Source organism: Micropterus dolomieu, linkage group LG16, assembly GCF_021292245.1.
Source record: "Micropterus dolomieu isolate WLL.071019.BEF.003 ecotype Adirondacks linkage group LG16, ASM2129224v1, whole genome shotgun sequence".
Lineage (NCBI taxonomy): Eukaryota > Metazoa > Chordata > Actinopteri > Centrarchiformes > Centrarchidae > Micropterus > Micropterus dolomieu.
The window spans coordinates 17,970,569-17,989,860 of record NC_060165.1 but is presented as its reverse complement, the minus strand read 5'-3'; the positions used below and the strand labels follow the sequence as shown (position 1 = coordinate 17,989,860).

Sequence of the window (19,292 nt, the reverse complement as noted above, 5' to 3'; positions counted from 1 at the left end):
CCTGCTTCATAGCTAAGCTATTGATGAGTGTGTACAGGTTTGCTTTATACTCCTCCGGTTATTCCGTCACACCTTACCGTTCTAGCAACAAGCCAATAGGATTGGAGTGATTTCATTCACGTTCAGACCTGCTTCGCCTAGAGGCGTTCCCATAGTGTCGTAACCGACGCAGTGTCTCGTTCCCCTTCTCGGGGAACCAAGGTTACATACGTAACCCGAGACGTTTACCTCAGAAGGTTCCTGTGCATGCAACAGCAAGATGCACAATGAGTCAGAGACATCAAAGACGTTGAAGAGGACTTAATTCAGATGTTGTATTTGTCAGTGATGTTGCCAGTAAAAGACTAGAGTTTAATCCCCCTTGTAATTATATTGCACAAGCTCTGTGCACACAGATGAAAGAAGAGTCAGAGAAAGTTGATATGGTTTCAACAAATGTTGGTGGGTTAGGGGCTCAGTGCACAAATGATAAAATAGTTGCTGATGGAAACTGTTAGAGCAGTCAGTCAAGCTGTGTGTAGTACACAGAAATATCACAGGAAAATTAAACTAGCTGTGGTTAAGCAATTGGAAAGCTATGCTGAGACATATGAGAGTATTTTGAGAAGTGAATATTCTGCCATTGAGAAATCCCCCAAACTGCTTCCTACTTTTTTTCCTTTCAACTCTTTCTCTTTTGTTTTTTGTTTTTTAAGTCAGCATGTTGGGATTTCACTTTCCCACCGGTTGGAAAATCGTTCTGTGTCATTGTGTTTAAGTGTTATATATGGCATTGTGTCATTCAAACAAACATTACAAAACAATATTTTTACATAATTTCTTCCCCTCCTCAGTCATGCCTACTTCCAAATACTAGTCGGATAAAGCCACTCGTCTACCTGTTTCCACTAAAGTGCTGCAATATCAGCAGAAGGCTTCAATCTGATCCTGCCATTAGCCATATGGGGTCTGGGCTGCAGAAGCTTTGATGTGTCGCACATCTCTCTATTTCAGGGCCAACAGCAAACACCTCAACCCACCTCCCCAGACTCACCTCCCACCTCAGTCTACTACCTCACACATAAATAATATACACACACACACACACAAACCCGGCACACAGCCCCTAAGACCTGGAGCTGACCTCATTTGCTGGGTTCAGCCTGGGTCTTCTGTTCTCCATCATTCATTCATCCACATGATGTCTCAAAGGGCAGCAGCTTTGTTCTGTGAACCAGGTGCAGGAAAGTTTTTGTCCGTGAGGTTGAGGAAGCTGTCACAAGAGGCACAGGTGTCAGAGAAAGGATAATGCAGATGCAGAGTCTCATGTCATGTGCTTTAAAGTTGACTGAAATAAAGTGCAGGTTTTATTTTTCATGCCATGCACATAAAGTTACAGAGCCCCCGGAAAGGATATGGATGAAAATATCTTACTAAAACCTAAGCTCAGCACAAATTTATATATCAAAATACTACTAATCTGTACTCTAACCTTGGCTCTAACCATTTCTAGTGTAAAAGGTGTGGTTCAAACATAATTTTTATCTTGTGTAATTCAGAGTCTTGCACTGACAGCTTGGTCCACTGACTGCCCGCCAAGTGCTTGATCCGGGACGTTGATGGGGCAGGTATCTGTAAAGATGTGGACACAACAATCTCTTTCTGTTGCTTGGCCAACCTGAGTCCCACTTTGTCCAAACCTTTAGGAGCAACCTTAAGTCTAAGCTGGGCCAACATGGCCTCTTTCCTGACACTCCGTCATGGTGCCTGGTCTTGTAGTTTGGGCCGGGTGGATCTTGGTCCTCTGCTCTTAATCCAAAAACCCCGTCTTCCTATTCCAATGACTGATTTCTGTCATATGCAATACGTGTTTCGACAATAAAGCCGGAGAAAAACAATGAAAAAAACAAAGTGTAGCGAGGTTTGACATTGCCATAGCAATAAAGACCAGTAATGTATTCCTACATGTCCCTTTGAAGATATGTAGGAATAGTCTAAATAAACCAATTAAAGTGAGGCAAGGCATTTTCAAATCAAAACTTTCAAACTCTGACTGACAGTCACATGTCATGAAACTGAATGGTCTTGAATGAATTCTATCTACAGTATGGTTTCCAATATATTTCTGATTATTAAAAAGGTACAGATACTACCAAAGAAATAGAGCCACGAGTGTCATATATATTGATGTCCACATCAGGTGCACCATCTTTTCATGCAATTATCAAACAAACTGAAGTATCCCACAAAGGAGGGAAAAACTGGGAGACAAGCAAGCTATAGGCTAAATTCTTCTTCTTGGAATTTCCTGAAATACAGTAACACAAACACCTCCCGGAAGAAACCAAAACACACAAGCATTAATAAGCTCCAAAACTTTTTCATTACCTTGTTGTATGTGTACAAATCTTAGCCCAATTCGTTCTGGTGCCTCTGGCTCGCATCGTGACAACTCTCTCTCTGGGGTGTGTTAATACGGAGGCACTGATGATCAAGCCCAACAAACACATCCTCATTACTCCTGGCCAGCTGATGACAGTAACTGGAAATCGTGAGTCCAATTCATGCATCAGTCATGGTGATAGTGACAGATGTTATCGCTCTGCCCATGTGTTCACCTCTCACCACGACTCCATAAGTACTTTTCATTAACATGCAGAAGCCCGCCGACGCACACTCAAGCATGAGCGGTGCATTGATTACACAGGAAATTAAGTATATGTATCTATCATTATTCTAGTTATTAGGCAGCAGCGGGGTCACATTGGGAGTAGAGTGGCTTCCCTTCAAATTCAAACCAAGAAGTTTGTAGTTTTTTTATTCTGCCGAAGTATCCTCACCAGGTCTGGATGACCTTGAGATCAATGAAACATGTCAATGTTGTTTGATTTTTATTGCAGTTGCTGGTTTAGCGCTAAGCAGTCTAAACTTTTTAGTCTTGTTATACTTTTACTAGATAACAGAATCCCCTGAAAAGAATTTAAAGGCCTGTAAGCTCAGCATATTAACAGTAATTGGCATTTAATAAGTACATTTTAAACAAGACTTTGATTCAAGCAAAAGTAATGCAATTCGTTTTGCTAACTTGCTACTAAACGTTATGTTACTTTGATCTTATATTAATGCTTTGAGAGTTTAACTACATGATGTAAGGTATGATGTTGATATTGCGTTGGCTCACTGCACTGACAAGTTAGGGAGGAATTTGAAATATTACATGTAGTGATTTCATGACTCATGAGTGTCTAGAGACTAGAGACTTCTTAATGTTCCTCTACTTCAGTTTTAATGTGGCATTTGACCCCAAAAAAAGTATTTTATCACTGTTCTGAAATTTTCACCAGAACAATTCAACTTTTACTCTGTGTTATAATTTTTGTTCAACCACCATGCTTGGTCAAATTACAGATGTTATGTCCTGCACTATTTGTATTTACCTTTCCAGTTTTTAACTTCTGTCTAATAATAATAATAATGCATGTTACATAAGTATGGAGGCAAGTTTTTTTATTATTATTATTTTTTTTAATGTTTAGAAACATTTACATATATACATGTTCCCCCAACTGCTTTTCTGTCTAGAGCCCCAGAAATCAGCTAGTTTTCCTTCACAGGAATACTACTGCCATAGTTTTGCTGTTTTCCAGGAAGTTTGTTATAATTTGATATACATTTTTTTTTTTAAGAATGTAGATAATATCAACTGAAAACTATATTGAGATATGGCCTCAAGATAAGGTAGAAATGCAGAAGCCACTTTAATTTACCATTACAGTTTTCATTGTATTTTAGTGGTTCACATTTTCAACAAAATGTAAAATTATGAAATTACCACAAAGTATTGCCATGTAGACAATCTGTGTGTATGTTTTGAGATTCAACAGCTGCGCCCAAGGTCAATAATGAACTGTCAAGCTTAACTTTTAAGCCAACATGAAGCCAACAGAAACCTCGAAAGTGCTCACAATAATGGAAAGTATTAACAGCTACAGTTCTATGAGCAAACCTCATCTCGGTTGAAAGCTCAACAGGTTCTACAAGTGATGAGTATTTTATAAAATCACCATGCAATCCTTCTTGTTGTTGACTGTGACCATAATTAAAGCTGCTTGGACGGTTTATTTATTTTCCTTACAAATTGTAACCGTGGCTGCCATCTGGTCCATGAATCAGGTCGTTATAAATGAATTGGTCAGAAAGTACAAGCAGGAGAACAAAAGAGGAAATTAGCGACGTGAACTTCACCAAGACTAATTACAATATTGTTTTGTAATAAATAGTGGATGCCACAGTAATGAGACATGTGGAGTATTTAGACGAAGGCTGCTGCAGCCGTCTCCTCTCCAGTGTGCAGTGTATATCAGGCACACAAGTAGCTACTTTTTGGGGGTTTTTTTGAGACACCCGGCACCCACCAGGGCCAACCATGATAATGCAAGCTGTCCAAGACATGCCAACTCAATTTAAAGACTCAACGCTGAGCTGTGCTTGTATTCAGATGGGCCTTGATGAAATTGTTTGCAGAGGTGTGATGGACAGTTGAGGTAATTATTCCGCTTGAGGTATGATGATTAGGCATTGTGGTTGAACACTCATACACTCAGTATTTTGTTGAGTTGTTTTGATGCGTGATGCACCTCCTGCCAGCTATAGAGACATGCTAGACAGCCTATTCTCTCACGGGCCTCACTTGTTGTGATGGCTGCCATGCAGCCATTAACTATGGTCAATCAATAAATCTTGGTTTTAAACTTTCAAAGAGTTAATTTCCAACTGTTCTCAAACCTTTTCTCCGTTTTCTCTCTCAGTCAAGCTTTCTGAAAGCAAATTATCCTCATGATACACCTTTCTCTTGCACCCTTTACCCGCTTTTTTTCAGATTTTCTGCTCTTATTTGTTTATTTAAGTTAATATGATCTTCCACAAAATAATTTTCAACTTGCCTCTGTTGTCTCTTGTTTTATTTTTACCTCTTTTCAACCTTTTGGATCAAGCAACAACAAAGTCTCATTTACAATGAAAGCCTGACAAAGGCAAAAAGCTTTTCAGCATAGCTTTGGTTTGGGATTAAAAATAATTACAATTTCTAACTCCTAACCTCTTAAAGGCTTTGGCTTTGGCTTTACACAGAATGTAAACACTGCAGAAGTGAACTGCAGTATAATAACAATATACATACTACTCAGTTCATAGCTGGAGGCTGTCCTCCAGGAAGCTAGTGTGTTTTAAATTGAGTTCATACAGCCTCCTGTTGTGGCCTCCAGGCTTCAGTTCCTGCAATCTGTCAGAAGCAATACTCAATATATTATAACATGGCTTTCACTTTAAGCTATTACTCAAAACACTCCCCATGAGTCACAATCCCTCAACTGGAAAGAAGTGCAAAACCTCAGTATTACACATCTTAGCATTTTCTATATTTGCAAATCTCAGGTCAGGTGTTTACCTATTATCCCGACTCACAGCTTTGTAAGATAAAACTGCAGCTGCAGACTTTTTGTGTGATAGCAATTTGGCTATTAAGCAAGCCTCATGCAAGTTCAGATGTACAGTGGCCTCATATCAATTTGCATATTTTTGGCATTCCAGTGATTTACAGCACAGAAGCAATTAAACTAAAGGATGTCTCGAGGGTCCCCACCTGGTTTGAACCCAAACAACCCTTTGATCTCTGTTAAGTGTCTGCATTCATATTGTCAGACCTTATCTGAATAGATTTCAATTATTTCTGAATTCATGCAGCATCACCAAAAGAGTTGGGGAGCAGCAGCAATCACTGCAGGATCTTTGATTTGGATAAGTTAGGTAGTTGTTCATCTCTCAGGATGTGTGTTGTAACACTGCCCCCTCATGGCCATGACCAATTTTGTACAGTGCATCTGTGTATGGCTGTGTGTTTGTGTTTATAACTCCGCACTTAGGGGTCAGTACCATTTTTCTTGTCCTACAGCAGTTGCACCTGCAGGCAAACACAAAATATTGCTGTATAGACATGAGCTGAAGAAAATGCAGCTTTTGGCTTATGTTTTGGCCCTCAGAATGCCACCTGCCTTCTCTTTATGCGTTACTTATGTGAATCACATGTAGACAAGAGTTACAGCTTGTCCACTGAGGTGCATTCTTCCTGCATGCTCATCCATGTAAATGTGTTTTTGGTTTTTTTTTGTCCTGCAGGCTTTAAAAAAACTAAAATTGCTATCATACCTTGGTTGCCCATCTGCTGTACGGAAATATTCAATGAAACATATAGCAGCAGTAGAGCAAAATTAAAGTCATCCAGCATATGTAGATTAATCAGACCTTGGAATGCCACTAGATTAACAAGATTATGTTTAATGTCTCCTCATCAAGCAGGCAGAGCCGTTTCTTCGTTGTGTTGCATTATAAAATCCCTCTGCCTCTGCTTCTCACTTTATTTACTAGCGTAATTTTTTTGGAGCATTAATATGGAGCGCACAAATGCAGAGTCCTTGTCAACTTATTTCCCACAGAGACACCAAATCGCTCTAAAAGTATCCAGATAAACGGAGTTATGGCTCCCACATGTCCACTCAATATTTTTATCGTCGCTGAAATGAAATGGGAGCCCCACTCGTCTCGTGCCGCCGTTTATGATTGCATTTTGTGACTTGCTGATGCTAACGCTTTTGTCAAGAGGGAATATTTATCTGAAAAAATGTAGTGGCTTACTATTTGAAAAGGTGATGATAACTGTGCACAGATACCAGGCTTCATTGTTTATTCCAACAGCACAGCGTTGATAAGGAACAGTGGGCTCTTATCTGTGTTACATTGTTAGAATAAACATTTAAGTTTGATATCTGCAGCCTCTATTTGAATAATTAATTGTTGCTCTCTAATCTACTGATTGAATATGAGTGCCCTTCTTTTTAACTCCTTTTACACAAGACCATTACTGGAATATTATCTTCATTTTATTTAGCAGATGCAGCCTTAGAGGCTCAGCCAAGACAGCGAACTATCTGAAATCCAGAGCACCTCCACAGTCTATTATATGCTTTGGCACCAGAACGGGGACTGTGCGTTTATTGCACATATTCTGGGACAACAAAGAGCAGAAGAGGCTGTGGAGGAGAGAGAATAAAGACGTGGAAAGAGTCTTGATGGCCTTGAATCAAGATGCTCTGAGTGGTCCTCGTGTAGCTGTTGATGTTGACTGTCAACATGTAGCTATTGTCTCCGTCTGCCTCAGTCTGTGTTTCATCGTCGTCTGGTTGCTGTGAGCTACCTGCAGTCAAACAGGCCTTTTAAGGCCTTGTTCTTTCTGCAATTAAAGTCAAAGCACATTAAAAGAAAGGTCTGTGTAGAAGGGAGAAACATGAGTTCCATTTTCATTAAAATTCATAAAAAAAAAAAAAGAAAAGATTACAACTTGGATCTTGGTGTAATAACTCATTATATAAACCAATCTAGGATTTTGATTGTTATGGTAACATTGTACTCAGCATGGCAACATCGCTAAAATGTAGTCCAACGGGGCAAGACACATGAGAGGTCAGATGATCGTACGCCTTTTGAACAAGAGTCTACAGCCATGCTAGCAGCTCTGTGAGGCTTTACTTAGACACAGATGTGCTTTGAGCAATGCTAACATGCTCAAAATAACAATTCTGATTGTTATGTTTAGCAGGTATACTGTTTACCATGTTCGCATAGTTACTAATTAGTATTAAGCACAAAGTACAGCTGAGGCTTATGAGAATGTATTTATTTTTGCATGTATTTGGTCATAAACTTAAGCATTGGACATATTAAACATTTGACCTCACCATATGAAACTTAACAACAAAATTTAACTGTGTACATTCATTGTAAAAACAAAAGTTATTACAATGAATGTACACAGTTAAATGGCAATCCATCTATATATATATATATATATATATATATATATATATATAAATAATTTCCCTCAAATTCACAAATGTCAACTTTTTGGTTGCGCTAAAGGAAGTTATGGGATCATCACAGGATTCATTTGGAGGCCATGAATGTCTATACAAAATTATCTTACAACCCATCCAAGAGCTGCTGAGATATTTTAGTCTTGACCAACGTGGTGGACTGTCCGACTGACTACACCAAGAGCTGACCAAAAAAAAAAGACCCATGTTAGCAAAACTTACTTGGAACTGAAACTTAAAGTGAACTGAAAGTGTCCATTATCAAATTTTACAGACCGGCTGTTTCCTGTTTCCCAGAACACTGTGTACAATGTTATCAGAACCAATAGAAATAATGGCCAAAATAATGAAAGTAAGACCCAAGAGACTGGAGTCATAGCTGAAAAGGATGCTTGATCCACCAAAAGCACCATCTCTTGTTGAAGCACTGGTTTGCTTCTGGCTCACTGGATGCCATCAGCTGAGTCAATCAATCAGCAAGTCAGTCAGCCACTCATCCAGTCACATAGTTGTCCAGTCATTTGGAGAGTCACTCAGTAATTGAAGCAGTCAGCCAGTCGAGCAGTCAGCCGGTAGCTGAGAAAAGTCTAGCCAAGAGGGCAGGCGCTACCCAAATCCTGATGATTTCCAGATGAGAGCCCAGACAGCCTGGCCTGAGTGGAGAACAAACGCATACAAAAAAAAAAGACAGGGAGAGAGGAAGGATGGAGGGCGGAGGGAAAAGAAAAATGATTAGAGGCAATGAAGGCATGATCCGACATATGAAACTAGTGCATGTGAAATACCAAAGCTCAGTCGGAGCATTTTCATCCACTGTTGTAATGTTCATTTGTGTTTGAGTGTGTGTTGAGTAGTGTGACTAGATCTGTGTGTGAGGATCATCAACATGACGCAGTCGTGGGCTCCACTCATCGCCGTTTACCTGTCCATCAACCTGGCAGCCACTCAGCACCACAGGAAAGGTAGGTGGACTTTGAGAGGCTGTACAGATTCACCTGCTCCATTCATACATTATATCTCTTTTTATCTTTTATCGGCCATAATGACAACATCATGTAAAAAGTTTATCTGAATGATCCCTTACACACAAATTGCAGTGATTTGCATCCTCATTTTAAAGATAAATGCCTATCAGAAAATGGAAACTAACATTCATGATGGTTCAGTTTCTGTGTATGTGTGTGTGTGTGTGTCTGTGCAAGAATGTGTTTATCTTCCGGAGATATCAGGAACACTGCGACATGCAGGACATGAGCAGCTAATTTTCCAGTGAAAAGTGACTGGCCTGTTGTTACTGGATCCACTCACTAAGGAAATTCCTTTCTCAAGACTCACATTACTTAAATCTTTGGATAAGAAACATGATGCTAAAACCAGCTAGAGAACATTTTTTGCCACTAAACACTGACATATTATCACCATTTGCAGCAAACATCCTTGAAAACATTTGCCTATTTACATATGCAGCTGACACTGTGCATGTTAGCACTTTTTGTTTTTGGCCACTTGATGAGTGTAGGTCCAATAGTCATTCTTCTTTTAACTCTTGCTTGGCCTGTACCTACTCCTGAGGGAAATATCTGTTTTTTAGCTGCTAAATGCTCCGCTATATTCACCAGCTAGTTGCTAACTTTGTCTGTCTGCCGTTTGGTGCCGGGCAGGCAGCGTACAGGAGGATTTTAAATTGTGTAATAAATAGAAACTTTTTGCTCACCAAATTTCCAGAAATTTGTCTAAGCGAACTGCATTGCATGCATTGTAAGGGAATGTCACTTACTTAACATTTTGCCACCCAGCACTACTGTATGTAGAACTTGGAGAGTTTCATCTCTTTGGTCATTGTAGTTATTTAAAAAAAGATAACCTGTAATAAAAATCATCCAGCTAAAATGTCAGACAGAGTATGTTACTAAAACCTACATCCAGTCCATTTGTTTCATTATTTAGGCAGCTCAACCTTATAATGGGTGTGCGTGTTAAAGGGCTAAGCTTATGTAAAGCACAGTTACCCTTCCTGGGTCATTGTGAAGGACAGTATTTGGTCGGTGGAAATTGGACTTATGTGACCATTCTCCATTGTCTCCAATCATCACTAGTGTCCCGAGTATTCTAATATCCACAGTGTCAAATCCTATCTCGTCTTCACTTGCGATACTAAGTGACTTTATTGCAGCTTAGCCTCACATAGATTTTTTTCTCACAGGGGGAATGGATAGGGAAGTCTGTGTTTACATTGTGGTACATTTTGTATCTGAGTTGCTGGAAAAAGTGAATGATTCAAGGTGAATTTAAATGCTAACCAGTAGATGGGCCATTCAGGCAAAGATTTTATTCTTTCCCATGTCCTTTTTACCCCCTTTTACCATAAGCCGGAGGGATCCAGACGTCCATTCTGTTTTTGTTTTGTTTGTTTTTCCCTCTCCCGCTCTCTCTCATCAAGACATCCCTCCAGCCTGGAATAGCATTTAGCCCTGCTAATTAATGGATCTTTGTTGTTCCCTCATCTCCTTGCAAGCAGTAAACTGGAGATTACAAGTTCCCTGCCTGTGCATAATGACAATGTAGGAACCCTGCCTATCCAAACACTGATTGTGTGGAGCGCTGGATGGGGAGGAACAATGGTCACCTTATGTTTGTTTGTTCCCCTGCATTAACATGTTAAAACGTTTAAAAACTTTAACACATCTCTTTTACTCTTAAATTGACCACTTTCGGACTTGTAAAAGTGGTCGTCATTAATGTCAATAAACAAGTAGTAAAGGACACTGATGAAAACTCTGATACATCTGGTATGACTAAATTATAAGGAAGTGCCTAAAAACTGAACAAATATGGACACTTGAAATCAGCCAAAGTCTGCTGTTCAAGGTGATTTAACCAACATGTAATGGATATGCTGTAATATTGTCAACGCGCTGTATTTTTAGCCTTCATACGACCAGATCGGCAAGTATAGACAATAGTCTTGAGTTGTCACATTTGTCTTAAACATGGGAATCTTTCCATGACTACCATCATGTCTCACATCAACACGGCATCATCTTTTCTAAGGAAAAGATGTAGTATAGTAGCCAAGAATATTTAGAGAAAGAAAAGGATATGGACTGAAGGGGGAGATTTTTACCGCATCAATTTTTAAATTTCTTTTCATATTTTAGTTATGTTGAGGGTCCCTTAACTTTAAGAATTTTGTCTTGCAACTCTTAGCGATTCTGCACCTTTTGACCTCTGTTATCTGCCAAACACTACAGGCCTGGTCACCAGAAAGCCGCTTGGTGACAGAGAGACTACAGTGCTAGGGTAAACTACTGTAGTTAGTGAGCTAGCTGCTAATACTAGCCAGCTAGCGCTAGTCAGTAACAAAAGCTCCCCTAGCTTTCTGTTTTCTCGGTACTGTGCCGTTTACTCCCCCCGGCATTTTGTTCTCCAGATTGTACACCATTTCATTGGTTACTGAAGGGGGAAAAAAATGTGTTCCAAGCAAGTTAGCTTGGTCGCTAACGGGACAATGAGTTTACAAAATCTATTCAAAGGTATATATGTACTATAAACTCCTGTCTTATTACAGTTTGCAAACCATTCCTCTGTGGAGCAGTTTATACTCCAACAAAGGAAGGTTAAATAAAAGTGGATGGTGCAAAACACAGCTTTCTTCATTTTAGACATTTTGAGCTCTCCATTCCCACAAAGGTCAGAACTGTCAAATGGTTTGCAATTGGTCAAGGGCGGGAATTTGCCTGTCAAAGTTCACCAAAGCTGAATTCTTGCATTCCAATTTAATGTGACACACAAATGTGCCACATTAAATTGAATGTCTTCTTCATTTTTTGTTTGTAGCTTCATCAACGTTATAAGACACATGGCCTGTTTCTGTGTCCACATCAGTGCTGCTCCAACCATGTGAGCATTATCCAGGAACAACAGTTTAATACCAAACTGCTGTTTCCCTACTAGAAACATTTCCTGCATGCCAAAGGACTGTTGTGTTACAACCATAGAATGTATAAAAAACAAACAATGGCAGAAAGTAGAAGACAACTTTTATGTAAATCACAGATAATTAATTTTAAATGTAAGTCAGCATTGGGTTGGTCTGCAAGCTGTCACTTCTCTGCAGCTCCTCCATTCTTTAGTAACATAACCCTTGTTCTAATGAGCACACTTTTCCCCTGGGTGCTGTTTTGTTTACACTGACAATGCCCCACCGAAGCTGGAGTGTCTCTTCAGCATCTCGGCACAGGCTTTCCTCATCAGCTGCTTATCGTGCATTTGGGAGTCACTTACTCAACGTGGGGTGTAAATTTTCAGCTACAAGTACCTGATCCATGTCAGTGCTGGATCCAGGGAAATGTCCTCCGTACTGATCCTTGGTGTTTGTGGGAGTAAAAACAACATTTTTTCCTACATTCTATAATTACTTAAATTTGAGTTTTTTATGGCTGATCTCAATTTCACATATAATTCGTCATTGCAGAGAAGGTCTTGAAACACCTTTCTGCTAATAAAGTATGGCGATAAGCTTTACAAAACATATTCTAAAACACACACAGACAGACACACACACACACACAAAAAAAAAATGCTGTTTGAAATTTTCGATCCACTCATGTCTGTATGGTAAATATGAAGCTGGAGCCAAGAGACAGTTATTGTGTGCAGACACAAACACTTTAATTTTCTCAGACATGAGAGTTGGATCGATCAATTCATCTAACTCTTGGCAAGAAAGCTAGCTAATGTTTTTTTCCCATTTCACAAATTGGCAGATTATTCAATTTATATACACAATGTTGATGGGGGAAAAAGTTTTCTTTCTTTGGTGGCTGTTGAAACATTTTTTAGAGGGGTGGGGTTGCACCATAGAACTTTGGACTCTTGACCTCAGTGTTTCTAAAATCTTGGCTATGGCCCTGTTTAGTTTGGGCAGGTTTGAGAGCTGAAATATTTGGGATAATTGGTGAGGATAACACAAATGTAACAGAATGGTGGGTTTTATTAATCTTACACTGGAGCAGCTACAGATTTTCTTTACATTCAGAATGGTGGCTGGGTTGTGAAAGCAAAGCTGGAACTGAGACTGGCAGTCACTCAAGCAGGTACACAGGGGAGATCAGCCAGTGCATGCGGCTTTGGCTGGCCTCACAAATGCTATAAAGGTAAATGTATCTGGCCGGCTGGAAAGGCTGAGGGCAGCGGGGCTGATCATTACTGCACAATTGGATCAGAAATCTGATGAAACCCCTCCGATTGTAGTGTATACCTCATTAAGATCTGTGTGTGATCTGTGTGCTGGGTTACACACTGATCCAAGTCCTGGATTGCAACCATATATGTGAAACAGTGGAAAAAAGAGAGCGAGATGTCTGGAGAAGCTTTTCACTTTGTTCTCTTGAAGCAGTGTCATCAAATTGGTCTTGGAGTGTCACACATTAAAGGGTGTTATAATACAGTACTAACACATTTAAAGAGTCTGGGCAGCAATAGTAGTCAATTTACAAACGGTATGGGAGGGAACTCTGCATCCTTGTGTGACCTCTCTACTTTCTTTTCTCATCCTTTTTATTTCAACCTCCCAAAGCATTACCAGTAGTGCTCATTATCATATAGAGCCAAGAATGCAAATATGGGGTTTGAAAATCAGGCTAGTTCATAAAGAAGTCTTTGTACACAGATATGTCCTTCTGATTTCATTAAGAATTTAGAGAATTTAGAGAAAAATGGCTCTTTGAGTTGATAAAAGCTATAAAAAATAAATGTACTTTCCCCACTTGTATTTCTTTAGGTCTTCATACAAATAAAGTACTAAATTTCAGTTATTTAAAGAAACAATGCCACTAGATCACACAAATAAGGTGAATGGTGTAATAAGTATTGGAATCCTTTAAGATCTACACTTCTATTCAAAAATCTTTTCATATTGTAGTTGATTCAGTGGTGCTGGGTTAAGCAATTAAAGCTGCACTAATCAATCGTTTTGGGGGGGGTTACTTATAGTGAGCAACCCACAGAGAATATTCACTCAAGTCTGCGGTTCCCCTCACCTCAGCAGAGCACTTTAGCACCTTTGACCTCATTGTTTTGGTTTTACAGCCGACAAATAGGTTCAGTCTCACACCACTCGAAAAAGTGAAAGCAAAAAAGTTCTAATAAACCCACTGTACACTAGCTGCCCAACATTAAACGGCACACAAACAAAGCGAGCAACAAGCTAGTGAATGTAGTGACACATTTAGCAGCTAAAGGGCCAGATATTTTTTTCAGGAGTTGGTGAATACCAAAACAGCTAGAGGAGAGTGAAGAGTGGACTTACATTCATCAGGTGGTCTGAAATACAACTCCAAATGAATGCTAATGCTGCTTTGTGTTTCCTGGATGTGTAAATAGAGAACTGTCACCACAATGACCCCATAAGGTTGTATGGTTCTGCTGCTGCAGCAATAAAGCTAAGCTAACCACCTGCTGGCTCATATTTAACAGACAAATATGAGAGTGGGATTAACCTTCTCATCTAATCCTCAGCAAGAAAGCCACTAAGCATATTTCCTAAAGTGTTGAACTATTACTTTAATGCTGCCTTAAATCTAAATTCTATGAATGCATTCATATTCTTATAGATACAGCTATAAGATAAGAATAATTTCCTCAGGTATTGCTGAAGTATAAAAGTAGATAACAGAGAATGACATTGTAGTAAAGTGCCAGTAACTTAATTGTACTTTAAAAAAAGTACTTGTGTAAATGTACTTAGTTACTTTCTACCTGGCTAAGAGGTGTGTGACCATGTGGAATTGCCTCTGGTTATCACCTCCAGTAAAATATGGATTTCATGGTATTTTGTCATAGAGATGGGGTAGCAGCAATTGTTTCCACTAGCTGAGAGCGAGGGGTTTCATTCCAGCTCTATCTGGACACCTCCGATTACAGGATCCTAGGTCTGCTACACATATTGACAGACACTTTGAAATCTGACTAAATGAGGTCAGCAACACCTGCCCCCCTGTGAGTGCAGATATCTCACCTCTGCATGCACCGGCGACTGCCACTTGTAAACATAGGAGCATCTGAGGCTCAGGTCGAAGACCAGTTACCCTCTGCACGGCTGGAGACCAATTCGATCTCACTTGCATAATATTTGAGCAGTAATGTATCTGTGTTTAGTCAACCTCTGGCCCACCCACATGCATGGATAATGTGGTGCCTAATTCCTTGAATACAAGGAATATCCTCTAATGCTCCTTTAAAATCCTCTAATTTCTTGTTCTTATGTGTTCTAGCTCTGTATCCATCTGCATATACGATAAAACGTGGGACATATTCGCTGATCAACCCCACGTTCCAGCATTCGGTGGAGGATGTCAACCTGCTTTTTGAGGTCAGTTTAGATCCTGTGGCTGCTGAAGTAGTTCAGGGCTCGATGGTTCGGCGCTGGAAACCTATTCAAATATGTTGAAAATGTGTAAAAGATCTGTCCAAGTCACACATTTTTGGTCCATCTTCCACATCTGAAAGCTCCTGCTAAAAACAAAAATGAAAACACTATGTACTGCTGCTTCCCTGCTAATCATGAGCAGAAATGTGAAGTATGTGTTTACCCAAAGTTTGCTGGATATTGATAACAGGAATGTTTATTAATATCTTATAATATCTTCCGTTCACTTCACAAAGAGGTAAATAAAAAGTGCCTTTGGTGGATTGGTATAGTAGGTGGTTTTCGGTAGCAAGCTAGTTATTTAGTTGGTTAGTAGTTTAAGTACATAGTTCCTGAGTATTTTCTTTGTGGACCCATGTCTCCAAGATCCTGCTAGCTGGAATGCAGATCCGAGGTGGAGAACACACCATGCTGATCCCAGATGAGGAGCTCGCCTCCCTGAGGAGCGTGGAGAAACTGGAGGTCATCTGCGAGGATGTCCTGCCAAAGAGGCTCTCCGACATACGCCGCCTGACAGCAGAGCTCGCCCAGCGTCGGTATTCTCTGAGCTGGCAGGACTTTGAGAGGACGGTGCTGACCCTGGTGTACACCACTCAGACCCTGGCTCGAGTAAGCAACCAACAGCAGAGAGAGGCGTGGACGGACGCTGTGATCCAGCTGTTCAGAGCCATTCAAAAGGATCTCAGACCCTCCTAAGGAAGAATCAAAAGATGTATTTTTTTTTAAAGCCCTTGGTCACCCTTTTAGTATATGATGGTGTTACACAATTCTGTCCAATTCTTGACTTAAACTAGGACCTAGTTTTATACATACCCTACATACTACATACTTTCTACATAGTACACTTCAGTATATACTAATTGTTATAGTATGTTGTTTTTGTAACTCGATTGAGTTAAGATTTTTTTGTCAAGCTGTTTCTGAGGTCATAGATGAACTTTCAAACTCAAGAAACCAAGCCACTGTGCTAACAGAAAATTATACAATACATGAGCTGTCATTCAAACTGCAACTGAAAGTCCACTGCTGATTATAATTCACAAAGAAAAAGCAAAATATTTTTCCCAAGAATTAATCCTTTTTCTAACCCCAATTGATATAAATCATCCGGTATCTTGCTACGACATTTGATGCTTCCATATCCTAATACCACTTTGTATATATTGAGATATCCCACAATCCCCACAACATCTAGTACACCAACCCTTTCTAGTTGTTGGTGGTAGTAGTGTCTAAAAACCTGTTTTAGGACTGACAATAATTAACAGACACCCAGATGTTGTTTCTTCTTGAGGAGACTAAAATATCTGACTGTAAAAATGTGAAACATCACATCCATTGATCAATGACTGAAAAATGTATTCCTTCTCTAAATATGTAATCAGACAGAAACAATTCAAGACAATAGCACATGTCGCTTTTATGTAAAGTACATTTATGTTTTACACCAGAGATGAAGACGGGAAACAGCTGGATAGAGAGGGGTATCACATGCAGCAAAGGTAACGAGCTGAATCAAATTGGGGACTTTGGGCCTAACCACTGGGCCACTTGGACACCTCGATTTAATTGCTTTATTGTATTATCTCTCCGAGCTCATAAGTGTGCACGTGTTTTTCACTCTGTAATGCATCAGGTTTGATCCTACTAATTTCTTCATTGTGGGAAAATTAAATAAAACCAGCAAAGCATCTGTGCTTTATGTATTTGTGTGAGCCACAGGATGGCCTCATTAGTTGTGTCCCAGTCGGCTCCTATAAATGTCCACATGCCTGGGCACTTGCTGGAAATGTGTCATGAATGTCAGCGTTTGACTACTCGCAAATGGTGTGGGTATTGCAATGTACCCATGGTTTGCATACTGACCTTTCTGATTATTCTGATCTTTGACCTACTTTAAATCAAACTATACGAAGTACATTAGTTTGACAACTCCATGCAGAGTTGCCCTGTGCTGACTGTGTAAATGCTTGATGTCATCAAATTACTCTAGATGGCATTAGATGCTTTGCTCTGTTTTGAAAAGATTGCTCATCTCATTTGATTTGTCAGTAAAAGCCCTTTGAACAAAACCACAGATCTGAACTTAAAAGCCTGTGTACATCAATACCCCTGATTGCTCATTTGAGCAAACTGTAAAATGTTTGATAGATGTTTACTTCAAAGCTATCCATTTCCCCACTCATTTTGGGAAATAGGTACTTGCCGTAATAGGCTTTCATGCAGTTCACGTATCTTGGAGTGGATAGAAAGTGTATGTCTGATTTGTGCTGTTTTCCCTTCTTGAGTCAATTGGTTTTACATTTGCTTACATTTTAGTATTTTGGCTCACTTCAAACTTTTATCCAGCCTTGAAAATGTTGCTCTCCCAATGTTTGTCATTTCCTGCCACCAGAGCTGGCTATTCCTCACAAGCATTTCCTTTCCAAAAATGTATATGATGATGATAGGTTTTTTTTGTTTTTTCTCAGGATTTTCGGTCTCTTTCTCAGCATGTCAGCATTCATCCTATGCCCAAGCCTCTGGTGCTGATTCTGGAGGACTGATGGATGAGGAGGTGAGGGCGGTAGTGATGATTTTTCCTTTCAAGACAAAGGATCATCCTCTGCCCCTGCTCCGCTCTAACGATGATGATGATGAGTTTTGGGATGTTTCTGGCCACTACTTGACAGAGCGTAAAGAAGCTGGGAAACGGTACAGCTCAGGATTGCGTTCCCCATGTTGAATCTTGTTCCATGTATTGTATGACAGTTCCCAGATTTTAATGTCACATAGTTAGGGTTGATGTTGTTATTCACTTTTGATATAAAGCACACATGTCCTTTAATCCTTATAACCAAATGTTGTATTTCCACATTGTTAATTGGTGAAACTTGTTTCAAGACTGTAAGTTGCTCACTGCAACTGTTTTTTATGCTTTGGCGCTTGCAGTGTCTTTAAAGGCTGAGTTGTACTTTGTAAACATACAAATACTGTCAAATTTTAAAATTCAATAATTAAGAAGGATTTGTGGTATTATATACATATATTTGCTAAGGCAGTCATTAGATTTTGCTCTATAACTTCACTGAATTTATAACGTATTGAAGACATAATTGTTATGAGGTGTGGTGTGTGGACAGAGAGGACCCAAACGCAGCACTCTGAGGGAAGGAGGTTTATTGAGGGGAAAAAGGGTGAGAGGGACTGGAGTGGAGGGAGAGGAGGACGTCGGGGAAGTACAGGCACGGGGAACCAAGGAGTCAGGGGACCAGGGAACCGGGGAACACAGGGGCCGAGGAAGCGAGGAGAGGCGGGGAAACAGGCAGGACGCCGTGAGGGAAGTCCGAGGAGGAGTGGGCCAGTGGATGAGCCCAGCCGAACGGAGGGCGAGGGTGAGTGTACCTGGGAGGGAAACAGACAGCGACAAGGCACAGGGTAAATGAGAAAAAACAAGAAACATGGAAGCCTGAACACAGAAGTGGCACCAGGTATGGAGCAACGACGATCAAGCGAGGATGGTGTGGAGAACCGGGGTTGAAATACAGGCAGTCATGAGGTGATTACTGGCAGGTGTGGCAGGCTGACGAGGTGGCTGATGAGATGCAGGTGCAGGTAGTTGGCTGGGCTCAGGAGCAGAGGGAGAGAGTGAGCACACAGGGGAGAAAACACAGGGAGGCAGGCAGAGAACAGGAAACCAAGGGAAAAAGCAGAAAAACTGATAAAGGAGAAAAAACCAGGACACTCACCGTCAGCCGGGCTGCCACCACAACAGTCTGCCTCCTGAACCCAAACTGGAACCTGGTTCCACAGGAGAGGAGCTTGATAGCTGAACGCTCTGGCTCCCATTCTACTTTTGGAGACTCTAGGAACCACAAGTAACCTTGCATTCTGGGAGCGCAGTGCTCTGGTGGGGTAGTAAGGTACTATGAGCTCTTTAAGATAAGATGGTGCCTGACCATTAAGAGCTTTGTAGGTAA

At 40.3% G+C, this 19,292-nt stretch overlaps 1 protein-coding gene across 2 annotated transcripts; it reads left to right on the top strand.

Moving 5' to 3' along the window:
- Nucleotides 1-8,646: 8,646 nt before the first annotated feature.
- Nucleotides 8,647-18,263, top strand: LOC123984923 (protein FAM180A). 2 transcript variants are annotated; one of them, XM_046072185.1, is made up of 4 exons: nt 8,647-8,866; nt 15,179-15,276; nt 15,700-15,942; nt 17,805-18,263. In XM_046072185.1, exons 1-4 carry the CDS (start codon nt 8,791-8,793, stop codon nt 17,877-17,879), a joined length of 492 nt encoding a protein of 163 aa, XP_045928141.1. In that variant the 5' UTR covers nt 8,647-8,790; the 3' UTR covers nt 17,880-18,263. The 2 variants fall into 2 exon arrangements, with proteins under 2 accessions (XP_045928141.1, XP_045928140.1); XM_046072184.1 differs by lacking the exon at nt 17,805-18,263 and having other exon boundaries at nt 15,700-17,024.
- The last annotated feature ends 1,029 nt before the right edge of the window (nt 18,264-19,292 follow it).

Excerpts from the sequence above, each read along its gene's own strand:
- LOC123984923 (XM_046072184.1), top strand. The coding sequence starts at position 8,791 with ATGACGCAGTCGTGGGCTCCACTCATCGCCGTTTACCTGTCCATCAAC. Across the intron at positions 8,867-15,178 it reads CACTCAGCACCACAGGAAAG|CTCTGTATCCATCTGCATAT; the intron begins GTAGGTGGACTT and ends TATGTGTTCTAG. Across the intron at positions 15,277-15,699 it reads ATGTCAACCTGCTTTTTGAG|ATCCTGCTAGCTGGAATGCA; the intron begins GTCAGTTTAGAT and ends CATGTCTCCAAG.